The sequence below is a fragment of the Atractosteus spatula genome (assembly GCF_055471065.1).
Source record: "Atractosteus spatula isolate fAtrSpa1 chromosome 10 unlocalized genomic scaffold, fAtrSpa1.hap1 SUPER_10_unloc_2, whole genome shotgun sequence".
NCBI lineage: Eukaryota > Metazoa > Chordata > Actinopteri > Semionotiformes > Lepisosteidae > Atractosteus > Atractosteus spatula.
The window spans coordinates 638,306-662,832 of record NW_028296622.1 but is presented as its reverse complement, the minus strand read 5'-3'; the positions used below and the strand labels follow the sequence as shown (position 1 = coordinate 662,832).

At 39.1% G+C, this 24,527-nt stretch overlaps 1 protein-coding gene across 1 annotated transcript; it reads right to left on the bottom strand.

The window, feature by feature from the left end:
- Window positions 1-8,234: 8,234 nt before the first annotated feature.
- LOC148812555 (uncharacterized) lies at window positions 8,235-18,040 on the bottom strand. Its single transcript, XM_088908571.1, has 3 exons — window positions 17,994-18,040; window positions 10,694-10,839; window positions 8,235-10,186 (listed from the first exon to the last, which is right to left on the bottom strand). The coding sequence occupies exons 2-3, from the start codon at window positions 10,726-10,728 to the stop codon at window positions 8,572-8,574; spliced, it is 1,650 nt and encodes a 549-aa protein (XP_088764697.1). The 5' UTR covers window positions 10,729-10,839; window positions 17,994-18,040; the 3' UTR covers window positions 8,235-8,571.
- Window positions 18,041-24,527: the final 6,487 nt, after the last annotated feature.

Genomic DNA, 24,527 nt, shown 5'->3' with positions numbered 1-24,527 from the left:
CACAGCACAGCCTGGCACGGAGCCAGAGAGCGCGGATTGGACAGCAACAAGCCTGCAGCTGATTCTTTGTGCCTGCAGGAGATATGAATCCCCAGAGATTGGATGAGTATTCAACTTCAATGCATTACAGCTCGAGAATTCAATTGTTATCCCAACCAGTTGATATCAATTTAATTCCTAAGAGTTATGTACTTGTTTTGAGTATCTAATGTAGAAGTTATAACCAAGTTCATTTATGAAACGGTCTAAATGAATGATATACTGAACGTATGTCCTCTTGATATGTGTAACACTTCGTAACTGAATGAATATATACCTTTTGTATTCTGATAACCCTCTCGATAAGATCTGTTAGTTTTATATGCATATTCTATGTATTAATAAATGTATCCTCGTGTATTAGTACCTATGTGTGTGTGTTGTTTGAGTTATGTCGCATGGTTGGATTCTAAAGCCATCAAAAGAATCAACTTTGTGATTTACTGCTACAATTAATAATTGTCTCAGTAAATTAATAATTGTTTCAGTAAATGCCCAAACCCTACAGAACTGGTGCCTTCAGAGAGCCACTATGATTACATATTTGTCATCCCTGGGCCGGTTATTTCCTACACACCCTTACTCATACCTCCATCACACCTAAACTAGATTATTGTAATAAGTTTACAGTGGGTCCCTCTGTTCACCTTCTAAATAAACCAAATGGTTAAAACTCCACTGTGTGACTCCTAACACATTTAAGGCTCTGGGATCACATTGCCCCAACTGTGGCATCTCTGCACTGGCTCTCCATTATTCAGCACATTGACTTAAATTTGTTAACTTTTACCCTCGGCAGTCTCACATTCTGAGCCCTGCAATGCTTTACATTTTAATTACTAACTGTGAAATAAGCAGGGCCTAACTCTCCGCTAAGGCACATCTTTTATTAATAGTTTCTTTAGTATTTTCAGGACGTGATTTTAGCCACCTTGTTCCACAGCTCTGAAGCTCACTCCCTGTCAATCTGAGAACTATAAACTATTTTTGAGGTCTTCTAAAGTGAAGACCAGGGGTCCTAGTCTTATTTTTCATGTTACTTTTTTACTGTTTTATCTATCTCAGCTTTGCAGGGGATTTGGAGCTCATCCCTGTCTAACACCCTGAATGAGGCACCAGTCCACCACAAGGCACACACAGACACGGAGCTCTGTACACACTCACACCAAGGTCAAACTTTGACCCACCAGCATGTCTTTGGACTGTGGGAGGAATCTGAAGCATAGGCACAGAACCCACACAAATACGGGCAGAATTTATAGACTCAATGCACACAGCACCCCATTAATTAAACCCAAGGCTAAGCAGTATGAGACACAAATGCTAATTACTTTGAGATTGTTCTCTCCTCATATATTTCAACTTAGTTTCAACTAAATTTATAAAGCTAATTTTATTCAAATACTATCTGGCTCATTTATATATCTAAGTCAGTTACATCTACCTGTACTCTGTTGGTATTTGTATTTATACATTTTAGATAGTCTTATATTTTCTGTTCATGTGAGTTGCTTCTTGATTTACTTTAATCAAGTCTCTAATGTCTAGCCAGTCCGGCTGGCTAAACACATTCACATAGTCTTATTTTGAAACACGCAGTCACACACTGAGCTCTTTCACCTACACACGCACGCACGCACGCACACGCACACAGGCCGGCACACAAATTAATAAAAACACACATGCACATCTACAGATGCAGCCATTCAAAATGCACGGTACAGACACGTGACGCGCAATGATGCAAAAAACCGCGCCACGTGATTGGTTGACCGACAGGGGCACTCGTGCTGCGTTGGTTGGTTGTAGAAAGATTTAAATATCTTTACTGTGCCCATTTTAGTATTGAATATTTATATGGAATTTTACCACTGAAGGGAAATCTTAGTAGCTGAGCATAAAAGGAATAGGAGCATAACGCGTGTGAAGGCCATAAATGATATTAATTTTGGAACATAAACATACAGTATTACAGTATATGGCTGGTCTCGGTACTTTAAAGAAAAAATACACACCAGTATTCCATTTCTCCCTAAACATTTTAAGCATCGAAGTCTTTAACTAACAGGTGAAATAGCGTGTATAAAAAGTGGTAGTTTTAAGCTTTTCTGTTAATATAATATAATATGGAATCTCGTATCTAAAAAAATTAATAACGATATAATTATATTTGTGTACTGCAACACAGTAATACATGCAGTAAAATGTCTGTTGATTCTGTATATGTAGGGCTTGACCCCTGCTCATGTGACCTTCCTGCTAGCTTGCTGGTCTATGTGCTGGATTAGTAACTCACACGTTGTGTGTCCAAATCCAGTTGGTGCTTTAACTTTTTTTTTAACAAACATTTCTTTGAAAACATAGAATAACAATATTATGGACAATTAATTGACAATAAATATACAAAAGCACATATTAAATTTGGGAAATAGTTTTAATATGTAAATAGTTCCCTGGTTCTGCACCCCTAGTTACTCTCTCTCTCGCCCGTTCGCTTGCTTGGCTTTCAAAATTAAATTATGCATGCAAACCTGTGAACTGGCCTGTGATACTGGCCATGTAATACTCTGCATTGTGGAATAATAGTTTATTTTAAAGGATAGAGAAATCACAGAAGATAGGCAGTTAGATTGATCAGATTAGTATTTAAAGAGGGAATGAGAAGAGTGACAAACTAGTATACTTTAGATCTTTTTTGAACCAGGAAAAATCTGATCATGTTTCTCTATAACAATAATAAAAAACTTTATTTTATATATCACCTTTAAAAGTGGCATCTCAAAGCAATACAGTAGATGTAAAAACAGTTAAAAGGACCACAGATTACAAAGTTAATACCCAGACAAACGCAAATGCGTTTTTAATAAAATGCTTTTATTCATTCAGCAGAGAGAGAGACACATCCAGCAGAGAGAGAGACACACCGGTTTTTGACAATAAATATAGAAAAACACATATTAAATTTGTCACAGTGCAGTAGGACGTGCACCTCTGTCTCTATTTCTCCCCGCTGGCAGTGGGAGCACAGTCTCTCTCTCTCGCCCTCCCCCACTCTCTCTCTCAATTCAATTCAATTCAAGGTGCTTTATTAGCAGGGCTCGTCGTGTGTCTCTCTCTGGTCGGGGCGCGGGAGAGCTCGCTGGCAGGTTGTGACGGAAAGAAAGAAAATAAAGGCATCTTTTAACTCCGCAAGTCACACACCAATACTCCATTTCTCCCTAAACATTTTAAGCACTAAAGTATTTCATGTGTTTTTCATCACTCTCTGCGGGAGTGCTGGCTGTGACGAATTAAACTGGTTTCACAGGTATTTTCAAGTGGTCGAGTCTTCAGCGGGAGGGGGGAACAAGCTGCCCAGCCATGTGGAATGCCACAGGATCCCAAACAGACAATACACACTAGCCGAATATTTGACCAAGATATCCAGAGACAGCTGTATGAGCTCCACCAGTAAAACTCAAAGTATTACACTGGTCCACACTATTTGCAACCGTCATTTTAAATGAAAAGACTTTATTTTTTCATTGACAAAAAGTAACACCTAGCACAGCATTTCGTTGACCTAACTAACAAGGATGGGACATTAGCTAGCCAATATGATAAAGGAATAGATTTTTTATTTCTTAAGCACATTTATTTGAACATTTCCATCGATTGTACAAGCACTGAAAAACTGTTAAATCCCTAGTTCGTCGGGCATTTTCTTTTACTATAACAGATAGAAAAACTCCCTTGCTTTTAACAGAGCTTTTCATAATTTCTAACAACGAAAATTATTTAAACTGCGACACTTTTATCATTCAACGAAAGCTCAAAATATCACAAGGATCCTCAAGAGATCAACAAAGACAACAGAAAAAGATATGTGTATAAGGTACTGTCCATGGGAATCCAAGCTTTTTTATCTACGCTAAGTAGTCTTTTAAAATTTCTTCATTACACAGTGAAGTCAAAATTCTGGGATGTGCCTATATTAGTACGCTGGGGAAACGGTCCGAGATCAAATTCTTCCAGCACGGAGGTACCTTTAAAGTGGAGACGACGGCACTGAAATTTTTTGGCATGCATAAAAAACAGCAGTTCTGTCAGTAAGCCCTAAATGAATTAATAGCAAACATGGTTTACATAAAATACATTTTTTCCGAGAAAGTTTAGCCTTTGTCACTAATGAAACCACTAAATAAAGACATAAATATAGAAAACGTATGATTTTTAAAATACATGACTTTGCTAAAATGTATTTAAAAATAAAAACGATTACAAACGCCAGCAGAGATAGAGAGTGTTTACTTTGTCAGCACCCAGACAAATGCAAACGTGTTTTTAATAAAATGCTTTTATTCATTCTTAATCAGATGGTGAGAGTAAAGGGGGAGCGATAAAATTGAAGGTGCCAAAAAAGAAGTAAAAGAGGGGGAAGCTTAATTGACTAGAACAGGGGAGGGATGATGGTTTTGCATCATGGCGGGACTATGGAAATTAGGTCTACTTGGGAATGTGCCGTTACATGTTCTGGCTATTTGTGAATTATTTGGTTATATTTATTTATAAAAATATTTGGTTTTGCATAAGGGGTGGGATTATGATAATTGGAAGAATTTGAGAGAGCTGTTTTTGGTTTGTATTTTGAATAATTCGTACAAGATATTGAGATTTGTTGATAATTGGAGGAAAGTTTTGCTTTAATGGTTTGATATATTTGATTTTGTATTGTGGTTGTTATATATGTTTTTGGTTGGTATTATGTTTATATGGTTGTTTTTGTTGGTTGTTCGTTATTATGGTTTTTTATGGTTATGGTTATGGTTCAATTGTTGATTTAAAGTTTGACAGTAAATGTTTATATTATAACGCATACTGTACAGCCTCTATTTCTCTATGAAAATCTAAAAGATCGTTTGCGCAGCCTAAGAGGGGGGCGAATGCACTACAATAGATTAGCATACTATAGAGGAAAACAGTATAGGCATCATTGATATGAGGACTTTTGAAACCAAATTTCCCAATTTTAATATGTGCTTTTCTATATTTATTGTCAATTAATTGTCCATAATATTACTATTCTATTTTTTCAAAGAAATGTCATAGCATTGGCTAGATTTGAACAGCCAACCTGGGGGATTACTAATCCAGCACCTAAACCACCATACTACCAGAACAGTTGCATGGAGAGTGGTGAAACAGCATATACTTTTCTTGTGTTATATTCTTGTACATGAATATAATTAAATTGTAATTAATTTCTTTAGATACGCAATTCAACATTATATTCCCTATTAATCAAATTCTAAAAGTATGCTTGTTTGCTCCAGTATCGAATGTATTCACAGAAAAGCTTAAAACTACCACTTTTTATACACGCGTTATTTCACATGTTAGTTAAAGACTTCAATGCTTAAAATGTTTAGGGTGAAATGGAATACTGGTGTGTATTTTTTCTTTAAAGTACCGAGACCAGCCATATACTGTAATACTGTATGTTTATGTTCCAAAATTAATATCGTTTATGGCCTTCACACGCATTATGCTCCTATTCTTTTTTATGCTCAGCTACTAAGATTTCCCTTCAGTGGTAAAATTCCATATAAATATTCAATACTTAAACGGGCACAGTAAAGACATTAAATATACATATACTGTACATACTGTATACAGTACAGTTTTGCATACAGTAATATGTTTATGTTCCTAAATCAATAACTTTTATGAGCATGTGAAAGGCATGGTGAATTGGAGATTCTCAAAAATTACTGTACTTTGCATGATTGGAAACAAATGTGTGATTGGATCAACGAAATGCTGTGGTGTTACTTTTACAAAGACGGTCAATGAAAAAAAGAATGTGGACCAGGGCAATACTTTGAGTTTACAGCTTGTCCAAGGTCATTCATTATAAATACTATTAGTAATATCTTCAGTAAAGACTTTGGTGGTGTCAAACATGAGAGGTTGAGCTTTATTAGCTCCACCTTGCGGAAATTCCGGATACTATTATTTTACTTGCGGTATCATGCGGTACTATGCGAGCATATACAGTATTAATACCGTAACTTGCAGTACACTGCGTCAAGCGCACCGCAAAATAATGCGGTATCGCCTGCTTTTTTTGAATGGCAGCATCTGTAGTATCTTAGCATCTTGCACTTTTCTAATTATCTCCTTTCCTTCCAGTTCTCCAGCTCTTTCCATAAGCCTTTCTGTTTGTATCATTGTGTTCCTAATAAAATCCCCTATTTTTATAAAACGAAGCAGTCCTGATTTGAATTCACACAAATCAACCTTACCGCTACCTTGAATTCAGGCTGTTAAGCATTGTGTTAATTATCACATTAGCCTGATTGTGTTTTCAGAGAACAGTGTCACTCAAGGTTGGTGTGGTGATTACCACCAGATCACAGGACCTGTTTCATACCTGGTGTATCAGTGACACATGGTCTGGGTCTTACAGTTGAAAGTGCTTGCAACAGGGTCTAAGGTTTAGTCACATGTGCTATTCTCTTTATTCATGTGTTCTTTAAGTAGAATCTCTTTATCCATTTTCCACTGATTTCATTCCTATCACATCAGATTTGACATCTCTTAAATGTTGTCTTATTCTTTCAAAGCCTGCTTCCAGAAATGTAGTTTTTTTTTATTTTGCACTCAACTCAAAGAACACTAATTCTGATGATAGTATCCTAAATCTCCAGATTTTTCACCTCTGCTTGCCTTACTACATCCTGGTTATCTGAAAAGAAAAGATCAAAGCAAGCACTGGCTTATGGGTATGAAATCTGTCATTAAACATGTCTCTTATTTCAATTTCTGCTGTTGAAATTCCTATTGGTCTTTCATAGTCTATGCTGGAAATGTTGAAGTTTCCCATCAAATGCTTAATGTTTTGCACAAGAGTTGTTTTATTATGAAAACTTTTTTGGAATCATAATCAATCATAATATATATCTGCATTTGTTGGCTTTTAATGAGTTTGACCCACATAGATTCAGGGACTTGATTCCTCTTGCTAAAGTTCCTGTACCTGAATAGTCTGTCTTACAGTTTATATACAGTGGTGTGAAAAAGTGTTTGCCCCCTTCCTGATTTCTTATTTTTTTGCATGTTTGTCACACTGAATTTTTTGACTACTTCAGACTGATCTTTTGGTCTACTTCACTTTGTCAGGCAGGTCCTTTTTAAGTGATTTCTTGATTGTGGCAGTAATCAGGCCTGGGTGTGGCTAGAGAAATTGAACTCAGCTTTCCAAAGATGTGATAAACCACAGTTGATTTATGTTTTAACAGGGGGGGCAATCATTTTTTCACACAGGGCCATGTAGGTTTGGATTTGTTTTCCCTTAATAATAAAAACCTTCATTTAAAAACTGCATTTTGTGTTTACTTGTGTTATCTTTGTCTAATATTTCAATTTGTTTGATGATCTGAAACATTTCAGTGTGACAAACATGCAAAAAAATAAGAAATCAGGAAGGGGGCAAACACTTTTTCACACCACTGTATATATACAGTATAGTGTTCCACCTCCCCCTAAATCCATCTTACCTGTCTCTCTGAAACAATGTGTATCAGCTAATGTGGTGGATTCTGTCTCATCTCATTTATTTCTGATACTCGCGGCCCTGAAGTATGAGAACTAAACTATCAAATCATTTTTTTTATGCTCTCTTTAGTTTTGTCTTGGTCTTTGTGAAAAGGCAGTGAGACCAGTCAAAATGGAGAAAGAAACCCCAGCGGTTAATGGATGGGTGCTTACAAAAAACAATGCAAAGTTTACTGCCATTGTCCTAATTGAACTCCCAGGTCCACATTGACACATCGACCATTTTGGTAGGAGAACAGTCGAACACCTGGGACAAAAGCTACCACTGGCCTTATTCAATTTTCACATCGACTGATGTCACAAAGTCTTCTCTTGCTTGTCAGTGATTCTTACTGCTTTTGAAGGAACAGGGGAAGGTTTATAAACAGGGTTTATTCTGTGCTGAAAAGAAAAGAGACCTAATGTGTCGGCTGTGGAGCTTCTTCAGGTGTCATTTATTGCTTCTGTCCATCATTACACGACTTCTTGGGCTGATTCTTATTTGTGAGCCAGTCATGCATCCAGGCTTCACTTTCACAATGAACACAAAAACACGACTTTCATTTCAGGCATTTTGAAATGTTTTTTATTCATATCTATTTTTAAAATTGGCTCCATCTTGATAAGTACAATGTGATGGTTTGAATTGATTAAAAAATAGGAAATACAAATTGGAAAAAATGGAAATAATGTGTTTTAATTTATTAAAAAAATGGAAATAAAAAACAAACATTGTTGAAGTTGGAACAATAAATATCCCAACTCCACTATTAGCCCCACTGTAAGGAATGACCAGGGCAAAGAAACTGTCAGTGAGCCTGACCTTCTCTATGACACTAAACTTCACTAAACCAGGTTCATTTCTGTATGCATGCCTACACATTAATGATCAGTCTGTGAAAAGTGGGGCTTGGTTTCTTTTAGGGGAGAGATGTCTTCAGTTGAGATGGGGAGATTTCAGTCACAACACAGGCTCTGAACACTTTGAATTATTTGAGCTTGTTCCTTCTTCTTCTGAAGATTTCCAATTCTCTCCTTGAATCCAGGTTTATGTTCCTCCATCTCCTTGGAAATCAGGAGCTCAATGTAATCTGTTGCAGACAGAGGGTTGGGCTTCAACGCAATCTCTTCTAATCTGCTTGCACACTCATGTGATTTCTGAAGCAACATCTCGACTTTCTTTTCGGTTTCATCCAAATCACGCTGCAATTCTGCTAACACCATTTCCGCATTCATCGTAGCCCCGCACGCGTGCTCATACTGTGCTTTTTGTTCTTGATAGGTGCGTTTCTCATGTTTTACTGTCTGGATGTAGTTTGCTTTTTCTCTGACATGCAGGTCCACACTGCACATTCCAGGACAGACTGTACATTCAGAGTCCTCCATTACATCACACCATTTTAGGACAATAGCCCAGGAACAGTCGTCATGGCAAGTCATTTTGCAGTGGTTGCAGTTATTTGAGTAATGGTCCGTGTCCTTCTTTTCCTTCACTGATACCGGTACTGTGTAAGTGAAATTTTTGTTTTCCTCCATCTTGTCTTTGTTTTTTTCGAATTCTTGCCAAGTCCGTCTGAGCTCCTCTTGTTTATTTAATGCAGCATTGATCTGGGGCTGCAGTCCCTCCACACAGGCCTGCAGCTGTTTGCGCTCTTTCAGAACCTCCTGGGTTAACTGCAAACTCTTTGGCTCCATTTCATTCACTGCCTCAAAAAATCTTTTCATGCTTTTTTCACCTAATTTCCAGAACATTTCGTCAAAGCTGTCATCATCATCATCGCTGTCTTTACTGGATTGTTTCTTGCTGTTACAAACAGAGTACAGGGCAGAGTTGTTGAACTTGAAGTGAACCGGTTTACCCTTCTTATCTTTAATACAAGGAATAGCTGCAGCGTTTATGGCTTCAAGAACAGCAGGAGGTTTTCCATCTGCAAATGTTACAATTATCATGATGTTTTTCTCGATGTCCTTTCCAAATATTGACAGGATAGAGTCAAAAATATATCTCTGGGTAGGTGTGAGACGGGCTTGTGATGCCTGGACCACAAAGCACACCGCATCGATCATGTGAACACCCCGTGGCGATTTGAACAGCTCGCGCAAACTTTCAGTGATAATTCTGTCTTGCTCAATCCCTCTAGTGTCTCCAAACCCTGGAGTATCAATTATAGTCAGGGAAAATAGAACTCTAAAATTGTCTTGTTTGTTGATTTTGTAAACAGTAACTGCTGTGGTCTGAGATTCAGCTTGAGATTTGCTCTTTATGCTCTCATTTATAATTTCAATCCGGAAGTCGTCTTCCTGTTTAACCCCCAGGATATAATTGACTATTGAATTAATGTGGGTGGATTTCCCAGAGCCTGTGGCTCCAACCATCATTATTGTCCTGTTTCTGATCCTTGGGTCATTTTTACCAAAGGTACACCTTCTGATCATCCCCTTCGGATTAAGATCCTCAGTTTTTGTCTTTAGTAAGTAAACTTGTGGTGATCCATGTGTTTTCACTGTACTTTCATTAATGATTTTATATAGATGATGTGGATGTGCACATTTTTCTTCTTTTTGTGCTGTCCTAAAAAATAAATTAAAAAAAATTCAAAATGAATATAGAAGTAGCAAATATTTAGAGAACATAGCAAAAAAACATGGTTCTTTTAACATAAAGGTTCACGAGAGCTTCAAGTCTTTCATTTTCATTGTTCAATTTCTTTTTTTCACATCTTGATGCACATTTGAATTTAGTGAATATGTCATTGCGGGATACTCACATAGGCTTGTCTTAGAGAAAGCAAAAGCCATCTTACTGTAGGTGCTTAAATAATGAATAATAATAAACAATTGCTGGAATTTCATTGTAACTACAGTTCTATGAAAATGTATTCAGTTCTTGCACATTTCTTTACATTTTGTTTCAGTCAAATGCCTTTGAGTTCACATTTATACACACCAATTTCAATTAAAGTGAGCACTTAGGTTGTTGCAATTGACCCATAGTTGCCAACATACCTCATTATAAATAGCAAATGCACCATGAAACAACATAAATGTTTATAGTCAACAAGAGATACAAGTCTCTTACTTTTCATTAGAATTATGTGCGTTGAAATACGCCATCGATGAGTATAATTCAATAGAAAAAATAAACCTCTGTTGTTGCTGTAAACTGTTGCAGTAAGCTTGCTGAACAGCTAAGTTGAGCTTGTTGAAGAACTCTTATTCTGGATCCTAGAAAAGATAAACACATACAATTATTTGCAAGGGTTTGCAAATCACAACTACGTGTAGAGGTTCGGCAATTTTTTCCCAATGAGTAATTGATTTTAACTTTATGAACGGATTCAGCAAACACCGACAATGTCAATGTCTGCTCTTGATGTATTTCCTCTGTCATGAGACTCCTTCTTCCACGTACATGGATTGGGCCAGGTGTCAGAGTAAATCCAAGACAAATGCCAAGGAATGAAATAAGGAGCAGATCTGGTGTGGATGTTTGGTGATTATTTCCCTCCCCTGTGGCACAAGGACAGCAGATGAACCTTCACCTTTGTTTTCACTAACTGTACTTCCCACCTGGCTTGGAAGTCAGCCTTTTAATTTTCAATACAGACCACAAGAGGGCACCATGGAACAGGTCCACATCCTTCTAGTGACAATTTTCCGTATAAAATAATGTATTTGTCTGGTTAATACATTTCTCCCAAGTGACTTACAGATATTTTACTTGTTCAGTTCAAGTGAAGTATCTTGCTGAAGAGTAGAATCACAGCATCTCACCTGGGATTTCAACCCAAAACCTTCCCTTCCCTTCTTAACTCCTTACTGCAGATAAGAGATTGATTTATATCTCTCTTCTTTTGTGCAGTGGCCAGTTGAGGACAAGGTAGTGGTGTTCAAAAAAGCTACCTTTTGAAATGATAAGGAGTATTGCATCAATCCTGTACCACTGTAATCCTGCAAACCTGTAATTATTACTTAATTCTTAATTAATTAAGTCCTTATATTACCTTAATTGAAGTTAAGGGCTAGGGGCAGTAATATGTCATTCTTATCTTTCAGGAAACTTAAGTGACAGGAATACCTCTCTTTAAATTCATCCCATTTTTATAAATCATATTTCCCCCCACATTTGCTGAAAAACAACAAAACTATCAAGGAATTGGGTTAATACTAGATCGAAAGCATAACTCATTACACTTTGACCCAGGAAAACAAAAACAATGTTGTTAGTAATCAGCTGCCAGCACATCAAAACAACTGCCATCTACTTTTCCTGCAGAAGCATATTTATTTCATATTCACATGTTAAATAGGTATATTTCAGAATCATATTCCTAATTAACTTGTTTAGTAAATAATGCAAAGCTTAGTACAGTTTATCTTAATCTGATGTGTATAGTAACAGCAAGGTTAAAACAGTTTAATACAAAGCTAAAATATGTTAGTTATGATAACATTGTATTAATATTAATATGAGATCTGTAAATAGTTTTGGTTGAGTTTTATTTTGTATCTGTCACGCCCTCTGCAGCCAGAGGGCACTCCTTCTCTGTCCTGTCTTTCATTTCCGGTTCTTTGCTGTCCTTCCGGTGTTGCTCTCTCCCTCTGGGACTATATATTTCCGGGTCTTGCACTCCGCCCGGGCTCAGCATTGAGGCCCGCCTAGCACCAGGTCGCCACACGTCCACTACCTGAGGGCTTTCTATACGGCACTCCTGAACTCTTTGCACTTGCGCGCCCAGGCCTTTTTCTTTTTCTCATCTCGCCGCTACGCATACAGATGCAGCCATTCAAAGTGCGCGTCACAGACACGTACCGCAGGTGACGTCGCTCAGTATGACGCAAGATGACGCGTGGCACCGCAGTACGTGATTGGTTGACCGACAGGGGCACTCGTGGTCCGTTGGTCTGTCGTAGAAAGACTTACAGTAAAAACGTCTTTGCTGTGCCCGTTGTAGATATTGAATTTTACCACTGAAGGGAAATCTTAGTAGCTGAGCATAAAAAGAATAGGAGCATACTGTAACGCGTGTGAAGGCCATAAACGATATTAATTTTGGAACATAAACATACAGTATATACTGTAGCTGGTCTTGGTACTTTAAAGAAAAAAATACACACCAGTATTCCATTTCTCCCTAAACATTTTAAGCTTTGAAGTCTTTAACTAACATGATACCGGAGTCAACAAGCATACTTTTAGAATTTGATTAAAAGGGAATATAATATGGAATCGCTTATCTAAAGAATTTAATAACGGTATTCGTGTGCTGCGACAGGGCTGTGTAGGGCTTTTTCGCCTGCCTGTTCATGCGAGCTGTCTTCTAGCCGACTGGTCTAGGTGCGTGACTAGCAACTGGGAGGTTGTGTGATCGAATCCAGCTGGTGCCGGACTTTTCTTTTAACAAACATTTCTTCGAAAAAATAGAATAGCGATATTATGGACAATAAATTGACTTTTATATTTCAAAATATCGCAACATGAACGATATTTGCGATATTTTGAACATATCTTCCCTTCTGACAGCGGTTCCTCCTTCTATTGTGTGTGTGTGTGCAACAGAGTAAATTTTTATAGAGAAATGGAGGCTGGACAGTATGCGTTACAATATAAACATTTATATTGATTTAAATCGTGTTCTGATTTAAATCGCAAACGCGTGTTTAATTATGTGTTTTTTAATCATAATCAGGCTAATGCATTTCTACATTTTCTGTATGAACCAGCTTAGAGGTTCATACAGAAAGACAGCTTGTGTTTAAATTGAGTGTAAGGTAATTTATGCTTCTAAAGTCATGGTCAGCATTTATTATTGTACTGTGCTGTAAACTTTTTCTGTGCCTAGTCACATTATTTTATAGCGTTTTTATTGCGTTATTAAATCCGGTGGCGCTGTGTGTTACAGTAGTTTCCTGACTCCCATGTCACATGGTCTGTGATTGAATCCCATAGAACTATGACTTTATTTTTTAACAAACATTTCTTTGAAAAAATGAAACGTTTCCCTTGGTCAGAGATTAAATAAAACCTCACTCGCACCAAACAAATTTATATTTCTAAATATCACAAAATACGTTCATTGTCTTCCAATCGAGTCGAGTTGACATTGGAAGCCTGCCACACCCGGACTGTTAAACCAACGCATTAGCACGTCAAAGCCCATCGAGGGTATTGAGCCAGTATTGGCTTTAGTATTCCCCCCTCTCCCCTCAATTCAATTCAATTCAAGGTGTTTTATTTGCATGACAGATGGGTACAAGCAGTGTTGGGTATGTATATTGTAACGCTTACGGCAGACAGGCACTGTGTAAGAGCCGGCGCACCAGAGCAGCGCACCGAGGGAGCGTCTGCATTTCTAACTTAGTTTTTAAAATTAGTCAAGCAATATGAAGCATCTCCTTTTACTTAGTGCCTGAGCATAAAAAGAATAGGAGCATACTGCAACGCGTGTGAAGTCCATAAACGATATTAATTTTGGAACTTAAACATACAGTATATGGCTGGTCTCGGTACTTTAAAGAAAACATACACACCAGTATTCCATTTCTCCTAAACATTTTAAGCATCGAAGTCTTTAACTAACGCGATACCGGAGTCAACAAGCATACTTTTAGAATTTGATTAAAAGGGAATATAATATGGAATCGCGTATCTCAAGAAATTAATAACGATATAATTATATTCATGTTGCAAAAGAACTGCAACGGACATAAAAACTCCCTTGCTTTTAACAGAGCGTTCCATAATTTCTAACTACGAAAATGCCAGGTGAAAGGATTTGTAAACATATTTTGTTAAAGCAAGTCAGAACCCATTCAGAGCCTACATTACATTTTAGCGTTTCATTCTGAGCAGAAGACCCTCACACCTGAAGAAGGGGGAGGTGTTTTTCGCTGGAAATCTCGCCTGCTTCTACTTTACAACCGGAGTGCTGGCTGTGACGAATTAAACCGGTATTACAGGTTACAATCACAGACCATGTGACATGGGAGTCAGGAAACTAACACAGCGCCACCAGATTTGATAACGCTATGAAAACGCTATAAAATAATGTGACTAGGCACAGAACAAGTTTACAGCACAGTACAAAAATGCTGACCATGACTTTAGAAGCATAAATTGCCTTACACTCAATTTAAACACAAGCTGTCTTTAGCCCTCTAAGGTGGTTCATACAGAAATGTAGAGATCCAGGCTCAGAACACACAGCTTCATTAGCGAATACATATGCAGGACAACTAGAGAAGACGTTTTACAGAGGATGGATTTTTAGAAACATCCCATCAGTGACATCACTGAAGTCAACTCCTAGGTACTGTAACTGTCGTGTGGATAGTTTCACAAGAATCAGACAAAGGTTTAAGCATCGCTTGTTCTAGATAAAACTGCAAAAAAAAACAACAACCCATAATGTACTTCTTTGCGGCTCTGTTTGCCCAAATCATATATTCACAACGTGAAATCTAGAAAATAATATTACGTAACCAAAATCCGCAATATGGAAACAGAACCTGTGTAATTGTTGATAGATGATGTACTCGTAACATTTTTTCAAGACGAACTACAACATTTAAAAAATGACTTGTATGTACTTGATATCTCTAATCAATCCACGGGTCCCAGCACGAAACGAAAGTAAAACGCATACCGTTTCGCGCTTCTTATTAGTTGCTCAAAAGTAATTTGACCGTATGAAATGCATAATATAAACCTAGAAACATATACGTGAGTAGTACTTAAGCACTGTAGTATCGGTGTTAAGACATACCTCTCAAATACTGTAAATCAAGTTAAAAATATCTCAAGATTCTGGTCATAATGAAACCATGTTTCGTGTATGTTTTCTTTAAAGTACCGAGACCAGCCATATACTGTATGTTTATGTTCCAAAATTAATATCGTTTATGGCCTTCACACGCGTTGCAGTATGCTCCTATTGTTTTTATGCTCAGCTACTAAGATTTCCCTTCAGTGGTAAAATTAGATATGAATATTCAATACTTAAACGGGCACAGTTAAGACATTAAATATACATATACATACTGTATACAGTACAGTTTGCATACGGTAATATGTTTATGTCCCTAAATCAATCTCTTTTATGAGCATGTGAAAGGCATGGTGAATCACTGTACTTTGCATGATTGGAAAAAAATGCGTGATTGCGAAATGCTGTGGCGTTACTTTTACAAAGACGGTCAATGAAAAAAAGAATGTGGACCAGGGCAATACTTTGAGTTTACAGCTTGTCCAAGGTCATTTATTATTAATACTATTATTAATATCTTCGTTAAAGACTTTGATGGCTACAGCTCAAACATGAGAGGTTGAGCTTTATTAGCTCCACCTTGCGGAAATTCCGGATACTATTATTTTGCTAGCGGTATTTACCGGTAACTCGCGGTATTTACCGGTAGCTTGCGGTAGACTGCGTACAGCGTACCGGAAAATAATGCGGTATCGCCCGCGCATTTTGAATGGCTGCATCTGTAGGGTCATTTTCTGCTCTCCTGCCTCTCCACGGTTCGTCCTTTTTTTTCAGACTTCCGTGACGGTATCATGTTAGCATTTACTTCTTATTCATAGTAACATGCTTGGTGTTTGATTCAATAAAACACTAAAGTTTGGCTGGCTGTCACATTGTGACATAGAAAACACACAAGGAAGACACTGACATCTAGTATGAATATACAGTAAGAAGAGCGAAAGAATTTAAACAAGACTGGATGTCACGACCGCCAGCCAGCAGAGACCATCTCTTAAGTGATCTAATCAGCACCAGCAGCGGGTTATTATTAACAAGCGCCGCCGCACACGTTAACACACCTGCAAACGCTCTACCGAGCGGCATGCCGTGCTATTTATACCATCCTGACCTGCTTCCCGCTGCTCCGTATTGAGTCTACTCCTTGAGAGCTCTACCTGGCGTTTTCCCCCCGTACCTCATATAGCGGTAATGCTTGTTAATAAGACAGAATTAATTTATTCTGGATTCTGGACTCCCCTTCTGCCTTTTTGACTTTGGACCTCGCCTCTCGTCTCGGACTGTTTGCCTCCTGTGCTCTCCCCAGATTACGACTTACCCCTTTTGACCACGGCCTCTTGCTTTGGGTTGTTCGCTTCTATCGCTCTTCCTGGTTACTGATACACCCTTTTCCTTTGGACCAGGAACTTGCCTATCTGATTGGATTGTTCGCCTGCCTTGTCAGCTACTCACTCCTGCGTCTGCACAGGATCCTTGTATCTATCCACCAGGGATTCCTAACACTAGAGCAACATTTTGAGAGGCAACAGTTTCTGAGGCACACAGTTAGAAGGACATCAGATGGTAAAATGTGAATTGAGAGCTTTTAGGTGAAATATGGAAACCTGAGTCTAGGCCTCAGAGAGAAGAGCTTGGGGATTCTAATGAAAATGTCCTTCAGGTAGAAGAGGAAGTTAAAGGAACAAAACATCAAATAGTCTCAGAGGAGATAATGAATAACACAGATAATAAATTAATATAGATAATAAATATAAAAAATAACACATTTAACATCTGGGAAACTGGGTATCTGGTCCTAAACATTCAATGCTCTGGGAAGGTTTAGAGACGTTAAGTTAGTCTCCCCAGAGATGCTAGACAAATTTGTACCAGAGAACTACACATCTCCAGTGAAATGGCATGAAACATGGCTGTTAGACCACAAAGACATGAGCAGGCATTCTTCGTCTAGATTTTTAAACACTTCTACAAACATTCTTCAGACATGTACATGTATGTCAGTGTATGTTTGTGCACATACTTGAAGCTCACATTTTATTAAAATACCAAACTAAGAAGAATTTCATATAGTATTTTGAAACTTTATACAAGGAAAATCCATCTTAATTATATTATCCCTCGTGAACGTTTGTTAGAAACTTTAAAACTTTAAAAAGTTTAAAAGTGACCTCTTTTCATGCATTGTATAGGGATAGTTAGGCATGCCTTTTAGCCTTTATCTGTAATAATAAAGGGATGCTGGGAGTTTTTAACATCAGCATATACTGTATGGCTCCAGATTAGGAAAAAGTGTATTAATGTATGCAATACCTTATAGCTGTAAAAAATAAAATCATCCAACATATCTCAAAGCTCAAATTAAGTCAGAAAAGGTACTGTACTGTATATGTAAGACATTAAGTCGGTCAGTTTTGTTTTGCAAGTAAATGCTTACTTTTAAAGTATTCACAAATCTTAAAATAACATACTGTACATGTTAAAATCTATGAATGGAAAAAATCAAAGAGCAAAGAATAAGAATAAAATTTGCTTTATTTTTTAAATTTATATCATATGAAACGATCACAAGGTAGAATAAGAATAAAATAAAACCAGAATATCTGAGTCTGAGCTTACCAAAGTAGAAAAGTTTTAGGAGTTATGGGTTCTCTTCTCAGTCTCAGAATCTGAAAGACTTTAGTTCTTGTAAGAAGCAAAATTCCTTTTTATACCCTTTACTGAGGGGAGGAGCAAATTCATGAAGTCAGCATACAGTACATCCCTCATGTCTTGGAAACAGTTTCAACTGCAGAGAATTGGAAACCACTAACCTTTTTAAGAAGAAAAGAAGAACTATTATTCAATTAAAACAGCATTGCGGTAGTTTGTATGGCATTATTCTAACATGTTATTGCTCTAATATACAAATGAAATAAAAGCCTATGGACTTTTTAGGAATATATATGAGTAAAAATTACATACTGAAATTTGTGGGTGGATGCTTTCAGAAACAGCTCAAATTCAGCATGTTTGCCTGGCTGTGCTCCTGAGAAAAAGGCAACATAAGCAGGCAAACTGAAAACATCTTTGGTCTGATGAAACGCAAATTAAACTCTTTATCCTGAAAGCACAATGTCTGGCACAACCTGTACCCAAGGAAGCAAAGTGGTGGCAGCATTGTTCAAAGACCTTTTCTCAGTGCCTGAAGCTCCTGGCAGGATAGTGGGAAAGATTCCGGGAGCCAAAGACAGGCACATCCCTGATGAGAAATTGCTTCAGTCAGCAAAAGACCTAAGACTGGGGTGAAGATTCATGTTCCAACATGACAGTGACTCTAAGCACACAGCCAAAGTGACACGTTAGTGGCTTAAGAACAAAGTCAAATTCATTCCACCCTTAAACTGATCACTTTAAGTTTTAAACAAAAAGCTGTAGAACAAAGTTAATGGGCATCACAGCATCAGCTTCTTCTGCTTATCGAATGCTGTGTGCTTTAAAATAATCAGAACACTGCCTGAGGAAAATAACACGAGAAACCATTTGTACTCATATCATGAGGTCAATCTACCGATCTTTCAAAGTAGATCTGCTTCACTCTTCAGACCATAATTGGAAGGTGTTTTGAATCATGTGACTTCTTGGAAGTAAGGCGAATTTCTATAACCAGTACACACAGCAAAGACATACTACGTGTGTATAACGGTGCACTTTATTTCCTGTTTGTGTAGATCAGAATGATAGAGAAACCCAGACAAATTGACAGAACACTAGAACCAATCAACACATACACAATACCTCTTAGAGTCTGGTGACAGCAAAGAGTAAACTTATTTTCCCTACTGTCGAGAAATTACAATTTGTGATCAAGAACTTCATATGACGAAGTATGACAATATAATATAGGTTTTAGTTGTATTATTTTGGGGGAGATTCCATACCTACATACAATAATGTTAAAACACTGTACTTTGTGTTCCGCCCACAAATTCAAGTAACTATAAACATTGAGACTCATACACTTTCAATAATTTTCAGAGTGTAAAAGTCACTGCTTGACTGCACAGTCTGTACCTTCGTCTTACCAGACACCTTTTCATTTGAGATGCTTTGACAAGCTTTTCCATTGTGTTTTGGATTGGAATTGAAATTAGAGCTTATTTATTGAACTCTCCTATGTTTTGGGGTTGTGTGGATTTTTGCCCAGTGTTTCCCATCAAACTCTGTCAAGTTGGATAGGGAGCATCCTGAGCCACAATCTTCAAGTCCTTCTATATAGTATCAATGGGATTCAAATCTTGCGTGTTCATTAACCCGCCCCTGACTGCAACACCGGGACAGAACAGGAGTGACGAGCGAGTCTTCTTTCCTACACAGGGTATTAGTGGGTTTTTTTTAGGAAACAGGACAGAGATATAGAAAAGGGCACCAATGGGATAGAGTCCTGAAACTGATTGATGAATCTCTCAGTTCTTGTCTTGATCCGGGTTGTACCCAGTCCCAGTTTAAACTGGTTTACAATGTGGGACTTCTGCCCTGACACGACCCCACACGTGTCTCCACATGAGACGGGAGTCCTATAACGTGTTTTTAGACAGAAACCCGCCAGAACAGACACATTAGAAGCGACCTGGAGGAGAGGTCAGAGCGGGGAGAGTTTCTGGACGAGTATAAAAACCGGGAACTTTGCTTTTTACAGCAACACTTTCTGATTAAAAAGGCCCGTTACTTCACTCTCAAGAAAACAATTTAAAATAACAGTAATGGATTAGTCGGGTGATGTCCCATTTTATTAGAAAATCTTTGATCTGACTGTTACTCTCACTAATATAATACTGTCTGTGTTGTTATCAGTTACAGTTACTCCGACACCGGGACTCATTACAGCTCATGACATTAATTACAGTTAATTAACTCTTTATCCTGAGTGTCTATAGTCGTGAACAGAGGTCCGTCCAGTTTCTATGCGCTGTATCCAGTACGGGGTCGCGTCTTTCACACTAATGAAATGTAAAGAATGAAAACTCTTTGAAATGAGCAGTAAAACCCAGATTTACCAGAGAAACAAGGGGAACTTATTAAAACGAGACTGTATTAAATACAAGTGAACTTCGTCAGTGTGAACTACATTTTCTAATATCTCCTCAGCTTCTTTAAGCTTCTTTGAGCCTACAGTTTATATATAAATATTTATTAATACCTCATATTGTATTTCGGTACCACAGCAGTTATATGAGCCTGGTATTTTCACCCACGGCTGTTTAAATAAATTCCTAATGGAGGCAGGAAGTTTGCTCTAAGTGTAACCCTGTCTGAGCGCTTCAGCATACCAGGCAATAGATACTACTTACGAACTACAATTCCCACAACCCCCCTAGTCAACTTCCTGCACGGCGAGTCCCACACAGCCTGGCCTTGGTGACATCACACAGGCCCCTTACTGTGCTGGCTGCAGTCAGAGACGCGCGCTGAGAGGATAAACTCACACTGGATCCCTTTTTTAAAAGTTTTTCTAAAAAGTTAGTAAAAATATGGGGGCGTTTCCAGAGGTTCTTGTAGAACAGGAGAACTGCAGCTGGTATCGCGGAACTTCCTCTCAGTCTCGTACATCCTACACTCATTACAGATGATGTTACACTGTCCCGTTTAAAAACTCTCACACTCTGTAACACACACACACGACTGAACAGGACAATTCCCCACACTGCACCTACACTTCACTGAACTCACAACACTGTTACACAAGAGTGTGTTTTCTTGTTATTACTCCACGCTTCTGAAAGATTCTTCAATTAACCCTTCATATTGTAACGGCCTCCATTGCTTGCGAGAGCTGGCTTACCAGAGCGGTGACGTCACCGCCCTTCCCTGTAAATAGCAGGGACCGTCGGGTTGAGTGGAGATTTCCTTTTGGCTCAAGAGGCTGGGTCCCTGTTGAGTCATGCCAGAGGCCCGGGTTTGAGTCCTTGTCAGTGGGGGGCTGACCTGATGCGGTAGCGGCGAGGGCGCCTACGTGAACCTTGAAGCGTTACAATATACTTTATAAATACAAGTATCATTAGTGCTGAATACAGGGAGGTACAGTGTTATATAGACTTTATAGGAAGCTGGTAGTTTACTGTAATAACTCCAGTAAAATGTCAACAATTGGGTAAAAATACAAGATTATTTGAATAGAAATATATTCAAAATAATGTTTAGTGTGTGTGTGTAGTGTGTATAATGATTATGAGCCCAGTCTGGACTGGTCAGAGGAGCACCAGGGGTAACAGCACTGAGCTGGTCTGTATCACCTGATAGTGCCCAGTGTAGAATCTCACTGCCCCTGACTCTGGAGCCCAGCCTCTCTGAGTCTCTTAAGAATATTGGTCCATTAAACTGATGAGGTATAAAAACAGGAGAAAGATCCTTATACACAAATTACTGTTTAATACACAGTGAAACATCTCAATAGTTTCTTCCAATTACTGTATATATATATAAAATCTCAGCATTTCAATGCAGCACATAAAGTAATACTATTGTACTGTCCCTTCTGTTGGTAATGTTCGTCTTAAAATGTTCATCGATAAAGCTGGGATTCACTTGACTAAAGTTAATAGAAAAACCTTCATCTGTAAATGTTTTCAAGGCACTTGGCAACACAACAATCACGTCATTACACAATAATACTGGCAAAAGGAGCCTTCTTCAAGAGAAGTATTGAGCTAAGATACCGTCTCTGCCATGTTGGAGTCGCCACAGGAACAGGAAGTAGGATGAGGGAAGAGGGAGGGGCTTCAGATGGGAGGCTGCTGTGATTGGATACAAGCTGGGAGGGAGCAAAGCTGCTGTTATTGTTCTCTTTAAACAGAATTCATTTAATTTAGGTTAAATACATCAATAACATAAATTCAGATGATTAGAGATTAGAGAATGTTTTAAGCAACACCTTCTCTCAATCATCTTCTGTGGCCTTTCTCTCAGTGTGCTGCTTCTGCTTCTCATTCACACTCCTGTATCTCTTGTATGTTTCTTCTGCTTCAGGGGACTGAAATAACAAACTACTGTACTGTATCTGTCTACAATTGAGTCTCTCTACTGTCTCTCTCAGCTCCTCAGACCTCCTGAAGCTCCTGTGGTCCTGTCCTGCTGGAGTGAACTCTGTTGTCAACACACTGACCTGCTGGAGCGTTTCTGCCTTCTCTCTGGCCTTTTCCTCATAGCGCTGCCTGAGCTCCTCCATCTCCCTCCTGTGTGTCTCCTCTCTCTCTCTCCTCTCCCTCTCCTGCTCCTCACTCACTTCCTCCATCTCTCTCTGCAGCCTCTCTCTCTCCCCTCTCTCTCCTCAGCTCCTCCTCCAGCTCTCTCCTCCTCTCCTCATCCCTCTCCTCCCTCAGCCTCTCCTCCAGCTCTGCTATCCGCTCCTCCAGCGCTCTGATCTTCTCCTCTCGTGTCTGGATCTCCTCCTCCATCCTGCGGAGGTAGTTCTGCAGCTCCTTCTAGTGCTCTCCTCGTCCCTCTGTTTCCTCTTCTCTCTCTTCCTCACGATCTGCAGTTGTCTCTGTCTGATCTGGGACTCGACCTCCTGGTTCAACTGCAGGGTCTCCTTCACTCACTGCAACAGGAGGAGAGACAGGAGCATCAGGGAGGTTAAACATGAGAGGAGATTAATATTAATTGATGGCCCTCTGTTCATTCAGACTTCTGCTCCTGTTCTGAGCTCTTCTGTCAGTGATCCTCAGTCAGATAAACTGAGGAGTTTCAGCTCTATTGGCATTTTAGACTCTTGAGCTCAGATCAAACGTAGAAATGTATCATTCACTCAACAGATAATAATTTGTTCAATTACAGTAAAGTGGACTAAGTCACCTCTTGTTAGAGTTTCTAATGATCTGCTGATGGGCTCTTTCATCCACTCCTGTCCTGCTGGACTTCAGAGCTGCCTTTGACACTGTTGGTCAGACAGTCTTGAGGAACAGATCAGAGAGGTTGTTGGTGTGACTGAACTTCGCTGTGATGGATTAAATCTGATCTCAATGATAGAAAACAGTTCAAGTACAGCACAGAAGACCAGTTTAAGTTGGTAGATATCAGTGTGTTACTAATACAGTACAGAGTGGAGCACAGTATGATTTTAATTCCTTATAGGACACCAGATGGTTGAATCCCTGGGTTTGATGACAAGTAAGATAAGTGACTCGGTAATACAGCATCAATCACACTCACTGGCAGGAGGAATCCACTCCACACTGTTCCTCCTCTTGACAGGCAGTCTGTCTCTTTCTCCAGCTCCTCTTCCTTGAGTGTCTTTCTTACCTTCTCCTTCAGCTCCTCTTCTCTCCTGCTCCACTCCTCCAACCTCTGTCTGAGCTCCTCTTCTCTCTCTCTCTCCCTTCTTTCATACTTCTGTCTCAGCTCCTCTGTCTCTCTCTGTCTCTCCTCTACCCGCTGTCTCAGCTCCTCTATGTCTCTCTGTCTCTCCTCCAACCTCTGTCTCAGCTCCTCTGTCTCTCTCTGTCTCTCCTCCTTGCTCTGTTTCAAATAATCAAGTCTGATCCTCTCTTCCATTTCCTGATATGTCTCAGTAGTAAAGTGCCACCCAAAGTTTCCTTCCACAAGCTCCTCTATCTTCTCCAGCAGTTCTGTGACCTGAGTGCGGTCGCCCCTGTTCTTGTTGTTGAGAACATGATACCTGTTCCCACATTTCTCCACCAGCCACTGGAGCTCCTTCCCTCCTCTCTCAATGTGCTGCTCAATGGTTGTGTGTCTCAGTGTCCCCCCCCTGGTAAACAGCACTATTGTGTGTCTCCAGACTCTGTCAGTGAGGAGCTGCAGGTGTTCCTCCAATGTGTTCCTTTCTTCCTCTGTGAATGAGGAGTCTACAGGTATGGCCAGGACGAGAGCGTGGGGTCCTGGGAGGCACAGAGAGACACTGCGCACAACCTCCTTTTTGATAACTTCCTGTCTGACCTGCTGTGGATCCCAGCCTGGAGTGTCGACCACAGTGACCTGCCTCTTAGCTATTTCACCTTGACTTCTCACACAATGGTTCCTAGTCTGAAACTCCTCTCTGCCCAGGATAGTGTTTCCTGCTGAGCTCTTCCCAGACCATCGTTCCCCCAGCAGCACGATCCTGATCTCTGAGAGACGCTGTGGTGCCTCCCCTGTCAGAGAGAAAGATCACAGATTATT